Source organism: Cavia porcellus, unplaced genomic scaffold (assembly GCF_034190915.1).
Source record: "Cavia porcellus strain 051 isolate PalLab524CR breed Dunkin Hartley unplaced genomic scaffold, mCavPor4.1 scaffold_18, whole genome shotgun sequence".
NCBI classification, from domain to species: Eukaryota; Metazoa; Chordata; class Mammalia; order Rodentia; family Caviidae; genus Cavia; species Cavia porcellus.
Window position 1 is genome coordinate 53402182 of NW_026947501.1, and position 12131 is coordinate 53414312.

Here is a 12131-nt window from a genome sequence, read left to right on the forward strand (position 1 = left end):
GCAGGCTGAGCCAGGTGGCCTCCGGGGTCTGCACCACCCTGCATTGCTCTGGCCTCTTGTCCGTGGCTCACCAGTTCAGGGCTCGCAACTTGATGTAGCTAGAGAGGCAGGGCAGCTGCGGGGCCGGGAAGAGCCGTGAGCACAAGCGGACAGGAGGTGCCCATGGTTTTCTGGTCCTCGGGACTGAACCCAGGGCCTTTGTGCTGAGCAATATCCCTAGCCCCTCTTTTAATTTGAAGACAGGATCTCTCTAGATTCCTAAACTCCAGCAGGCAATCCTCCTGCCTCAGCTTCCCACAGTGCGGGGTTATAGACATGTACCCCTTTAAAGGTGTGGCTTCTCTGAGACCTGTTAAGAGTGGTGGGGCAATCCTGGGTCCACTGCCCGGTTCAGTTATCAGTGCATCACAGATGAACTGGCACTTACCCGGCTTTTCTTTAGGGACCCTCACAAGACCTGGGGCTGTGTCCATTTAGCATTTTGGAAACTTGTTCCTGTATTTGATCTTATTTTGGTGCAGGATATGGAGCCTGATGGGTTCTGCTAGCCTGGGTTTTAGCTACATTCTCCCCACTTGGTACTGGACCCAGAGAAACAGCTTCTCTCTCCAAGAGTAACTTCTACGTTCTCCTTATTCCAGAGATAAACGTTCTGCTCCCTCTTGTACATACACCAAGCCCTCCCCAATCCCAAGACTCCACAACTGCCCAAGCTTCCACCTCCAGCCCCCAGGAAATCTGTCTCATGCTTTACACAGGCAGATGCTCCTTTAAATTGGCAGTTAATGACATTTTGCCACCTCCCAAACTCCTCCCCCAGCCAGAACTGATAAAGTAGTCCCACTTCTTTGTTCTCCTTTGAGAGCCTCTGTACTCCTGTGAAGCTCTCCCAGGCCCTCATTAAAGGCCTCCTCCTTTGTCTCCTCAGTGCTGCTTCAGATTGAGTGCCAAAAATACTCAGTTGGAACTCAGGGCCTCAGGCATGCCAGGTGCTACAACTGGGCTACACTCAGCCCTTATATTTTTGCCCTTATAACAGCATAGGTTAGGCATAGTGGCTCACACCTGTTTTTCCAGCACTCAAGAGGCTGAGGCAGGAGGATCATTGATAGCTTGAGGCCAGCCTGAGCGAAATAAGCAAGTTCGAGGCCAGATTGCACTGCACAGAAAGACTCTGACTCAAAGAAAAGAAAAAAAATCAAGCAGCAGAACCTGAGAGGCCCAGGCTCATCTGCTTGTGGAGTGACCCAGGATTAGGGTCCCCATGGCCCTTCACAGTTCTCTACACCTGCTCACCCACCAGTTAGCTTTTTAAACAGCAAAGAGTAAATAATAATAGCCTCAGCCTTGGCAGAGTTCCTGCTGCCCCCAGTCCATACAGCAATTGAGTGAAATGCCCAGACTCCTCCACTGAGCAGGCACTCATCCTCATTTGGGGAAACTGAGGCACAAAGAGGTTATGTTCCTAAAATTCTCACACTGCATGTGCAGAGGGTGCTTCAGAGGTCTAATCCACTACTCCCTAACCTGGGGAGGCTGTGATGGGTCCCTCAGTACAAATAGGGGTGAGGCCCAGGGACCTGCTCATGGTCACACAGTAAAGGGTGGAGCCAGGATCTGAGCCCTGCTCTGAGCCCCCACTTTGCAGCTCTCTTAGCTGTTAATGTGAAAGTGAGCCCCCACCTCACGTGCACAGCAGAGGTGCTGGGTTTGAGACCTGGGTGGGGCCCCAGGGTCTCTGGGGTTGGAGTTACTAGGAAGCTCCCAGGTCCTCCATCTGTTGTCCGCTCACCTGGTGGCTGGGCGGAGGTGGGGGTGGGGCCGAGGCTTCTGGCTGAGCCCCTGCCGAGAAGCCAGAAGCCGGGGGCCACAGCCCAGGCTCAGGGCAAAGAGGGCACCACAGACATCCTGGTCTCGCTCTCCGAATTCAAACTCATGGCTGAGCAATCTTTCCCTCCTAACCTTCCCCAGCTCCTCGCCTTCACTCCGGAATGCTGTTCCCCTCCTGCCTGGGGACTCTGGATGGGCCGCTGGCACAGGCCCCTGTGAGGCTCTGTCCCCTGACAGATGGTTGTTTCCAAGAGTGTGACAATCAGGCCCACATTGAAGTGACCAAGTTCTGGGGACCATATTTGTGGGGAGAAAACCGAGCTCTAGGGGTATTTGGAGACTTTGCTAAGGTGATAGTACCCTCACGGCATCTGAGGCCTGGGCCACCAGTCCTCGTCACTGCCAGGGAGCCCAGCCAGAGTGGTAGATGGGTTTGGCAGCCTCTAAAATTCCTTCCTACTCTGAGAGTATAAAATCAAGCTGGTCCTGGCACTCTTGTAGGCTGAGACAGAAAGATTCCAAATTGAAGCCGAGCCAGTAAGTTAGTGACTTAGTAAGACCTTGTCTGGGAGAGGAGGGTAGGAATGTAGCTTGGTTCAAAGGCTCTGGGGTCAACTGACAGCACTGGGGAAAAAGTGTGTCAATCATCCAAGGAGGTGAAGTATGCTGAGGAATGGTTCCCAATGATGCCTCACCGGTGGGCTGACTGGTGAGGCTTCTAAAAACAGCAGGAGGGGATGCAGAAGAGAAAAGAAATTGCTGGGTTTGTATCAGGCACTGTGAATTTAAAACGCTAAACATTGGGAGCCAGGCTGCTGTGGGCCAGAATTCTCTGCAACTGCACTTGGTAGAGCTCAGTTCTCTCTCAAAACGACTTAGACCCTGGTCAGGGCACAAGTGTCTGCCTGAAGAGTGCAAGGTCCTGGTACAAAACAAAACCCATTTATTCTCATTTCCACACAGCTGGAAGCCTGGTATGGAGTCACAAGGTCATTAAGGCTTCAAGAGAAGTCACCCGTGGGGCTGCCAGGGGGCCAGGAAGGACAGAAGACTTCACAGACCAGAATAGGGAGCCATGAGGAGCAGCCAATAGCTTTGTGCTGCATACAGTGATGACAGGGGCCACCACTTTGCCTCTGCAGAGTCACAGGTACCTCCTGGGTCACTGTGCCAGATGAAAAAATGCAAAACACAAGTTAGGACACTTTTTTTTTTTTGGTGGTACTGGGGGTTGAATCCAGGGCCTTCACACTGAGCTACATTCCTAAGCCTTTTTTGTCTTTTATTGCTTATTTTGAGACAGTCTTTCACTAACTCATTAAAATGCCCCGGCTGGCTTTGAATTTGCCATCCTCCTGCCTCAGCCTCCCAAAGTTCTGGCATTCCAGGCAGGCACCACCTGAGCAGTTCAGAACACGTCTTGAAAGTGACTAATTTTTTTAATTGGGTGAAAGAGCACGTTTAAATTCTCTGGGAAGTCTGTGCCAATGTTGGCCCACTCACTGCTTGGCGCTGGATAAACAGGATAAAGGTCTCCGGAAGTCACCCAGGGCTTCGTCGACCTCCCTGAAGGCAGTGCCATGCTGGCCCCCCTCCTGTCCACACCCCACAGGTGCTGGACCTTCCCTTCTGCCCGTACCTGGATCTGGAAGGTCAGGACCTGGTTCCATATTGGATTGTCAGTTTGGTGTCGCACCTTTGTCCTGAGCTGAGAACATTGCAAAGCTGGGTCAGCACTGGGCAGCCCCGGCCCCACCCTCCAACCCTGTCCCACCACGTGGCCTTCTGTATCGCCCAGGCCACAGGGCTAATCCTGGGCCTGAAGCTGTGCTTGAACAACTTCTCATCTGCTCCACCTTCTTTTTACATGCTGCTGGGACCGGAACTCAGGCCTCACACATGAGGCCGGCCCCTACCACCAAGCTGCCCGCCAGCCCTTTCATGGACATAGATTGTGCAGCTGCTAACTTTAGTATGTGCGTGCACACAAATACATTTTGTTAGATACATTTTGAGATTCCCAACAGAAAAATGACCAAAATAATATCTGATGGCAGTAGCACATCCTTATAAAAACCGTCAGCTGATTTTATTTTCAATAGACTGATTCAGCTGTGTGTGGTGGTACATGCCTATCATCCCAGCATTTAGGAGGCTGAGGCCGGAAGGTCCCTGGAAGTTTGAGGCCAGCCTGGGCTGCACAGTGAGTTCAAGGCCAGCCTGAGCATATATAGTGAGACTGTCTCAAAAAAAAAAAAAAAAAAAAAGCCCAATAACAATAGTAGTAACAGTAATAAATAAATATGTCCACAATGGATTCTTGGTACTTCCTTGGAGGGGTAGACATTAAACCCTCCTTCCAGGTGTAGCTGTACGGAATGATCACCTTTTACAGAGAGAACAGAAATGGTGACTTGAGATCTGTCACAAAACTGTCCCCCGCCTTGCACACTAGACCCTTATTCTGCAGGTTAATATTCACCAGCACACTTTGGAAAATCCTACTCTGTAGTCATAGAAGTTTGTGGGATGTCAACAGTTCTTTTGCTGGGAATTTTTATTTTCTAGGTGAGGAAGCTGAGGCCAGAGGGGCTGCTGATGGATTCGTGTTTGCTTGTTTTGGTACCAGAGATTGAACTGACAACCTTGTGCTTGTCAGGCAGGTCTTTGCCACTGAGCTACATCCCCAGCCCTTTATTGTTTCATTTTATATTTTGGTTTTTTGAAATAAGGTCTTGCTGTACAGCTCAAGCTGGCCTTAAACTCGTGATGTAGCCAGGCTGGCCTCGAATTCGTGGAGATCTTCCTGCCTCAGCTTCTCAGGTGCTGAGATACCAGGTGTGTGCCAGCACTGGCCTCTGTTTTCTTGTTGGCAGGCTGCCTCACTCCCCCATTGCTCCCCCATGCAGCCGGATGTTTGGGGCATTTTCCCCCCGCCAGGCACAGGCATGCCCTGGGCACAGGGAATATGCGACCTGACCTCTCCACAGAGCTCCGGGCCCACAGGTCACCCCACGCTGTGGGAAGTTGAGCTGGGATATGATTTCTGGGTCCCACACAGGGCGGTGCTGTCTGGGGCCAGGAGCCTCGCCCAGTGTACCTTCTCCCCGATCAGCTCCACCTCCAACGCTGCACTGGCTGGCTGCTGTGTCCCTGTGAATAAGGAAGGCCAGGATGACTGAGAGGGCAGCAGCATTTTAAAGGTGGAAATGCAGAGGTGACAGCCACCTGCAGAACCGCCCCATGCCCAGTTCCCACTCTGTCCCTTCTGTGCATCACTCTCACAGTGGCCCAGGGTGGGCCAGTCACAGGACAGTCACAGGAGCCTGGGTCTACACAAGGGCATCAGAGGCACTTGCCCCTCTGGAAGGCTGGCCACAGGGCCTTTGAATAGCAACCCATGGCGGATTTCATCATCTCCCACTCCCAAGCCCACATCTTAGGTCAGTGTCAGAAGGGATGGGGAGCCCCTTGAGGATCTGGGGGACCTCCTGCCCTGCTCCCCGACTCTAACTGAGGTGCAGGTCCTCAGCACAGTAGATAAAGAGCTGCAGGTAAGCCATGGTCGTCTGCACGGCCGCGGACTTGATAACCTCGACGTCTGTGTCAGCTCCGTACAGCAGCTTTTGATCCACCTGGAGGGACCAGAGATCCGGGAAGCCTCAGGGTCGAGGGCTGTCACAGCCAAGGCCACCCATTGTGTCCCCAACCTCCCACTTGGTGCAGGGAGAGTGGAACGACCCTGTTATGGCACAGGAAGACAAAGGACGGATTTGCAGGAGAATGGCCACTTCGAGGGCCCAGGGGTGACCAAGAAGCAGCCAGCCAGGGGCGGGAAGGTCTCAGGGCCTGGGGGAAGCCTCACCAGGGCCTGGTCTCCGACACCGAGGACGCAGATGGTGACTTTCACGTAGCCTCTCACTCCACTGCCGGGTTCGTTCAGCAGGCAGAGGCCTAGCCATTTCCTCAGGAGAGTGTGGCCTGCAGAAGGAGAGGACTGTGGGAGACCAGGCCCAGTCCCACCATGCTGCCCTAATGCTGCGTTTCCAGGGGAGACAGAGAGGGATGCCTGTGTCTTGTGCACTGGGTTCCCACTGTGACAGCAGGAAATGGGGGTCCCTTCTCCAAGTAGGCGATGAAGGGTACTCACAGGCAGCCCTCTGGGCACCCTGGGAACCAGCCAGAAGGGTGTATCCTCGGTTAGGGTTACAGAGGAGAGGCGTACAGAGTGCGAATCCTGCAGTGTTCTGCCCACAGGCAAGTATGCTTCCTTGTTTTTTGGTACTAAGGATTGAACCCTGAGGAGCTCTAGCACTGAGATACATTCCTAACCCTCATTTGTATTTGGAGACCAGGTCTCACTAATTTTCCAGACAGGACTGAAACTTTCGCCCTTCCTGTCTCAGCCTCCTATGGTTAACAATCGTTGCTAATTTCAAAATAGCTAGTAGAGAGGATTTTGAATATTTCTAGCACAAAGAAATGATAAATGTTTGAGGCAATGGTGATACCAACTACCTTGAGCTGATCTTCACATCATATACATGTATTAAACTGTCACTGGGTACCCCATAAACATGTACAATTATTAGCAGTCAAGTAAAGATGTTAACAACCTCAATCTCCCAAAACTGGGTTCAAAAATATAGAAATCCAACCCAGGGTTACAATAAAAGGTTAGCTTTTGACTCAAAGGAATACCTTGAATTGTTTAGAGAAAAATGCTATTGTTATAAAGATAATATCATATAGTTCAGAAAAATATTATCAAGTACAGAAAATGGCTCAAACCCCATAATATTCCCCTCATTTGTTGGCGATCCTGAGTTAGTCTGAGCCTGGTCTGATTTTTCTCGAGGTGCGCAGATTTGCAACCACCTTTACCTACCTGGAGAATGGTAGACGAACCCGACGTCTGTCTGCAAAGACAGGGCGGGTGGTGGTCAGAGCCCAGCTCTGTCTGGATCTTAGACCCCAGTGGTCACAGCTTGTGCTTAGACCCCAACCCAGTGCTATGGGGAATAGGGAACCCAATGGGTGGTCTCAGGTCACTGGGGGCGGGGACTGTGTCTCCAAGGAAATGGTAGCCTTGTCCCTCCTCTCTCTCCCCTTTGCTTCCTGGTCACAAAGCAAGTGGCTTTACTCTGCCACATGTCCCCACTATGCTGTGACATCACGGGACCAAAGCAACCAGGTTAATTAGGGAAATGTACGTTGAGGCCGGGTGTGGTGGTGCATGTCTGTAATCCCAGCACTCAGGAGGCGGAGGCACGGGCATTGCCACAAGTCTGAGGCCAACTTGGGCTACACAGTGAGACCCTGACTCAAAAAAAAGAAATGCAAACCAAAGCTGGGGATTTAGCTCAGCGGCATAAGCACCTGCCTTGCAAGCAGGCAGTCGTGAGTTCGATCCCTGGTATCGATAAAAAGGAAAAAGACAAAAACAAACAAACAAAAAACCACTGAGATCCATTCTTACCCCAGAAAGAGCGGCCCTTATCTAGCAAGGAAATAACGCTGGCAAGGCTGTGAGGCAGAGGAACCTCCCACACAGTTGGTGGGAATGTGAGCCAGGACCACCACTATGGGGATTCCTCAAAGAGCTAAAGCAAAAATGCATTGCACCCAGCTATCCTCTTTCTAGACATCTTCCTGAAAGAGTCAGAGACAGCACAGTTCAGTGATCCATCATTACCCAAGTTTGTAGCAGCACAGCTCACAGCACTAAACCTGGGGAGCAGCCTGTATGTCCATCAGCAGATGAGTGGGTAAGGGAAGTGTGATATTTACAGCCAGTAGAGTACTACTCTGCCATAAAGAAGGATATTGAGGTTTTTTGTAGGAAAATGGATACATCTTGACACTATGAAGTTAAATGAAATAAATCATATACATAAGCTTAAATATGGCATGGTTTCTCTTATATGAGAAACCTAAATTATAAAGAGCAAAATAAAAAAATAAATACTAGGAAAACCACATCTTCTCATAAGCCAGGGGCAGCTGCCATGGGGAGCAGAAAGAGAATCAAGAAGTCAAACCACACTTTCCCATGAGCCTGGGACACCAGAAGAGCAAATCCCACCCACCCCCTGGTAAGCCATGGGCTGATTTGGAGTGAGTCAGGCTTCCATGATAGCAACCGAAATAGAAAAAAAATAACTTAATGCTTGTATTGTTTGACTGACTTTGCAGCCCTGGAGCTGGCGGTCTAGGCATCTATTTGGAGGATGGCAGTATGCACTGTGGCAGCTGTGGGGGATTTGCTTCTGTCATGTTTTTGAAATCCAATATTTTGTTCTGTTTTACTGTTTTGTTGTATTTCTGTATCTGGTAACCTGAGCAACTATTTTGCAGATAACAATATGCAATATAACAACTACCATTAAATTTTTATCATCTTGTTTTGAAAACCTATATAGCTATTGATGGGTTTTTGTTGTTGTTTTTTATGTTTGCTTCTTATTTTTGTTTTTTTCTCTTTAAAATAAAAAATATAAAAAATAAAAAATATAAAAAGATAATACACCTCAAAATTTTTTAAAAAGGAAGCAGGAAGATAAAAGTTCTACAAATGGGAAGGGGAGCAAGAGATGGAGGGAGGAGGAAGCAGGGGAGGGAAGGGAAAAGAAAGGGAATGGAGAAGGAGTTAAGAGATGCTGTGTATGTGTACCAACTCCCCACTAACCTTTATGTACCGCCAGCTTGTACTCACAAACGTAACAATCTAAAACACAGAGTAACCAGGCCGATGATCATGGGTTGAAACCTCTAGAACTGTAACCCTCTGTTATGTAGGTCGATTATCACACATTTGTTCCAGTGACGGAAAGCTGATTATCAAGACCCCAGCCAACATTAGTAATACCAGCTAAGCAGATGAAAATGCTGTATTGGTCAGCTTTGGCCACCAGGGCTCAATTCCTGATCTTACAACTTAAGGGAAGAGAGGTGTATTTTGGCTCCCAGTTTCAGAGGGTTCAGTCCATGGCTGGCTGATGGCAAGGCAGGGACATGCCAGCAGAAAGGTGTGGCACAGGACAGCTGCTCAACTCATGGCAGCCAGGAAGAAAAGAGAGGGAAAGCTTTTAAGAAGACAGGGTCAGGGACAATGTAGTCCCCCAGGTCACACCCTGTGACTTACTTCCTCCAGCCAGGCTCCCCCTCCTACTCATCTCTGCAGGAGTCCCTTAACCCAGTCCAGCAGACAATTCAGATTAACCGGCTGCTGGTGTTGCAGCACAGCCTTTCTCAACTACTCTAATCTTTAAAGCAATTTGGAAAGGAGGCCCATCTTCACCTGCTCTGCAAGGGGGGACACTGAGTTTCAGAGAAAGCCCAAGTCTGCACCGGAAAGACCCAGAACCCACACTGTCACCCCAGCCAGCACAGCCTTGATTCACTGAAGTGCCATCCCGCTGAACAGAAACTGAATTGTTATCTAACCTTCCAAGACATCGGAGAGGAGGGAGGTGGCCGCTTTTCTCAAACAGGCCAGCGGGCAGGACAATGACTTTCCATCTGCTTTAATCTTTATAGTCTTACACCCTTAGACCATAAGGTTAAGAGAGATAAATCAGACACACACGCTAACTGCCCTGTGGCTTCTCTTCTAGGAGAAATCCAAAGTCCAAATAAATTAAAGAGTGCAGTGAAAGATGGACAAGAGGAAGTGAGCAGATAGAGCTTTTGCAATGGGAAAGGAGCCAAGAAATGGAGAAAGGGAGAGGGAAGAGAGGAGAAGGGGATGAAGAAAGAAAGAAAGAAGTGTTATGCGTATGCACTGACTCCCCGTGGTCAATGTAATCATTGGCTACTGCAAACATGTATTTGTTTTTTTTTTTTTTTTTTTTGTCTTTTTTCTTTTTTTTAATCAGTACCAGGGATCGAACTCACAACTGCCTGCTTGCAAGGCAGGCGCTTATGCCGCTGAGCTAAATCTCCAGCCCCGCAAACGTGTACTTGTAACAATAAAAGTTTTTAAATAAAAAAAATTTTAAAGGGACTTCAAGTAATCTGATATTAACCAATCAGTTATTTTCTTGTTCTGTCTCCCTGTCTATCTCCCAAAAAGGAAGTAACTTTGGAATGACCAATCAGCATTTTGTTCTTTGTTTATGCTTCTTTGTGCATAAAATCCAGCTCTTTTTCTTTGTTTTGAGAGATGGAGTGGAGATCGATAAATTGCCCAGGCTGCCTTGAACTCGTGATCCTCCTGCCTCAATCTCCAGAGTTGCTGGGGTTACAGGTGTGTGTGCCACCATGCCTGGGAAAATCAACTTCTGCTCAGCCCGGAGAATCGCTTCTTCTGTTTTAGGGAATGATGTGTTGCCTCATCCTAGAACCTCAAAGCTAGTTAAAATCTTTAAGCTAAATGGCTGTAATTTTACTCTCTGACGGATCTAGGAGGGATCAGGAGCGATCTGGCACCATCCAGGTGGTGTGGCCACAGCCTGCTGCCCTAAGAGTCAAATGCAATGATGGGCCATCCTGTCTTTAGTTTCATGACCCACCTTTTCCTGATCTTTCTGGATTTGGAGAGCCTTGGGTTAGGCCGTCACAACTGTGTGTGTGTGAGGTCCCTCATCTCTCTACCTGTGGCTCCAAAGATCATATCAGCTTACTCTGCGTTCACAGACAGCAGGCCCTCTCTGTCTTTCTGTCTCTGTCTGTCTGTCTGTCTGTCTCTACAAATTAGCCTGGCCTTTTTGGAACCTCTGCTTTCATTAGGGGGAGATACAAACTTTGTCCACAGCTCACAGGTTTTGGTAATTTATGACACTGCAGGTTGGGTAAATAATTATTCCACTTGACAGATGAGGAAACAGAGGCTTACCTATGTCATTTTTTTTTTTTTTTTTGGTCTTTTTCCTTTTTATCGGTACCGGGGATCGAACTCACGACTGCCTGCTTACAAGGCTGGCGCTTATGCCGCTGAGCTAAATCCCCAGCCCCTACCTATGTCATTTAGTAGGAATAACTTTTCTAAGTAGGTGGATCTAAATCTGGACCTTTCTGTGTGCAAATCCCCTAGGCTCTAAGCTGTCTCTACAAGCATTTTTACAGCCTCCTGTCTTATATACAGGGCTCACCTGGAATCTCCCAATCTCTGCTTTGGATCTCATAGCAGAGGAGTTCAGCACCTGCAAGGCAGTTTCCAGAAAGATCTTAATTATTAACCCCCACCTCGTGTAGAAGCAATAGTGGCGGCATATCCAGGGTCCCCAGGATTTCACTGTTTCTTTTTTTTTTTTTTGTCTTTTTCCTTTTTTATCGGTACCGGGGATCGAACTCACGACTGCCTGCTTACAAGGCAGGTGCTTATGCCGCTGAGCTAAATCCCCAGCCCCGATTTCACTGTTTCTAACAGCCAGTGCTTCAGCACAGCTGCCCTCACTTACTTCTCAGAGGAACCCTAAGAGGTTCAGGTTTTCAGTTCCATCTCATGGGTGGGGGAAACTGATCGGAGAGACGGATTCACTCCCCCAGCTCAACACAAAACTATGTGTCGCAGTAACTTCTCACATTACTCATTGTCCTGGCTGTTTCCTGTCTTCTCCCTAAGAACATCAAACACTTCCAGGGGAAGCCTCCTGTCCTCCTCAGGCAGCTGGTAGCCCACAGTCACACCTGGACACAGGGACATGAACATCTTTGGGGAGACAAGAACCCTGCCACATGGGACAGGGCTGCCTTGTTCACCTCAGAGCCTGCTCAGAGCTTGCCAGCTGGCAATCTGTAACATTTGTTGAGTAAATAAAGAATCTGGGCTGGGAGTGGGTGACAAAGGTGGTAGAGATGCTGCCTCTCAAGGGATGCTAGTCCTCAGGGCAGGGCTGGGGCCAAATTGATTCCCAGTATTGAGGCAGGACAAGAAAGCTGGACCCATTTTGCTGGGGACCAGTTTGACTCCTCACCTGGACTATGATGATCTCTTCGAAGAACTTCGCAGGGACCTCATAGAAATTTTGGAAGAAGATCTGCAGCAGAGAAAGGAAGGTGGAGGGCTGTGTTTCCTCCACCACCACGCTGCACGCTTGTTCCCTGACTTTGCCTGTCCCACGGCTTCTTAAAGACCCTGTCGCCCCTCTGGACGCAAAGAGCACCCGGGGCCTGGCGGGTTCCCAGGGGACAGGCAGCAGTAGGGGCTCCCCAGAGCAGTGAGCAGCTCCAGGTCCAGGATGGTGACTAGAGGCTTTGTCTCCTCCCACATCACCCCAAGTCCACCCCACCGCGCTCCTGCAGGACCCAGAACCCCTTTCTCCTCTCACCTCGCTGCTTTAGTCCATGGATCCTGAGTG

The 12131-nt window shown here is 49.4% G+C and overlaps 1 protein-coding gene across 1 annotated transcript in view; it reads right to left on the reverse strand.

Moving 5' to 3' along the window:
• Positions 1-12131, reverse strand: part of Fer1l5 (fer-1 like family member 5) — a 45220-nt gene that overhangs the window by 24994 nt on the left and 8095 nt on the right. Inside the window, exons 9-16 of the mRNA XM_063230343.1 lie at positions 11748-11810; positions 10923-10973; positions 6719-6749; positions 5696-5811; positions 5345-5465; positions 4931-4983; positions 3470-3538; positions 72-115 (exon numbers count right to left, since the gene is read on the reverse strand). Of these exons, the coding sequence (XP_063086413.1) occupies positions 72-115; positions 3470-3538; positions 4931-4983; positions 5345-5465; positions 5696-5811; positions 6719-6749; positions 10923-10973; positions 11748-11810 (548 nt within the window). The remainder of the gene's footprint in view (positions 1-71; positions 116-3469; positions 3539-4930; positions 4984-5344; positions 5466-5695; positions 5812-6718; positions 6750-10922; positions 10974-11747; positions 11811-12131) is intronic.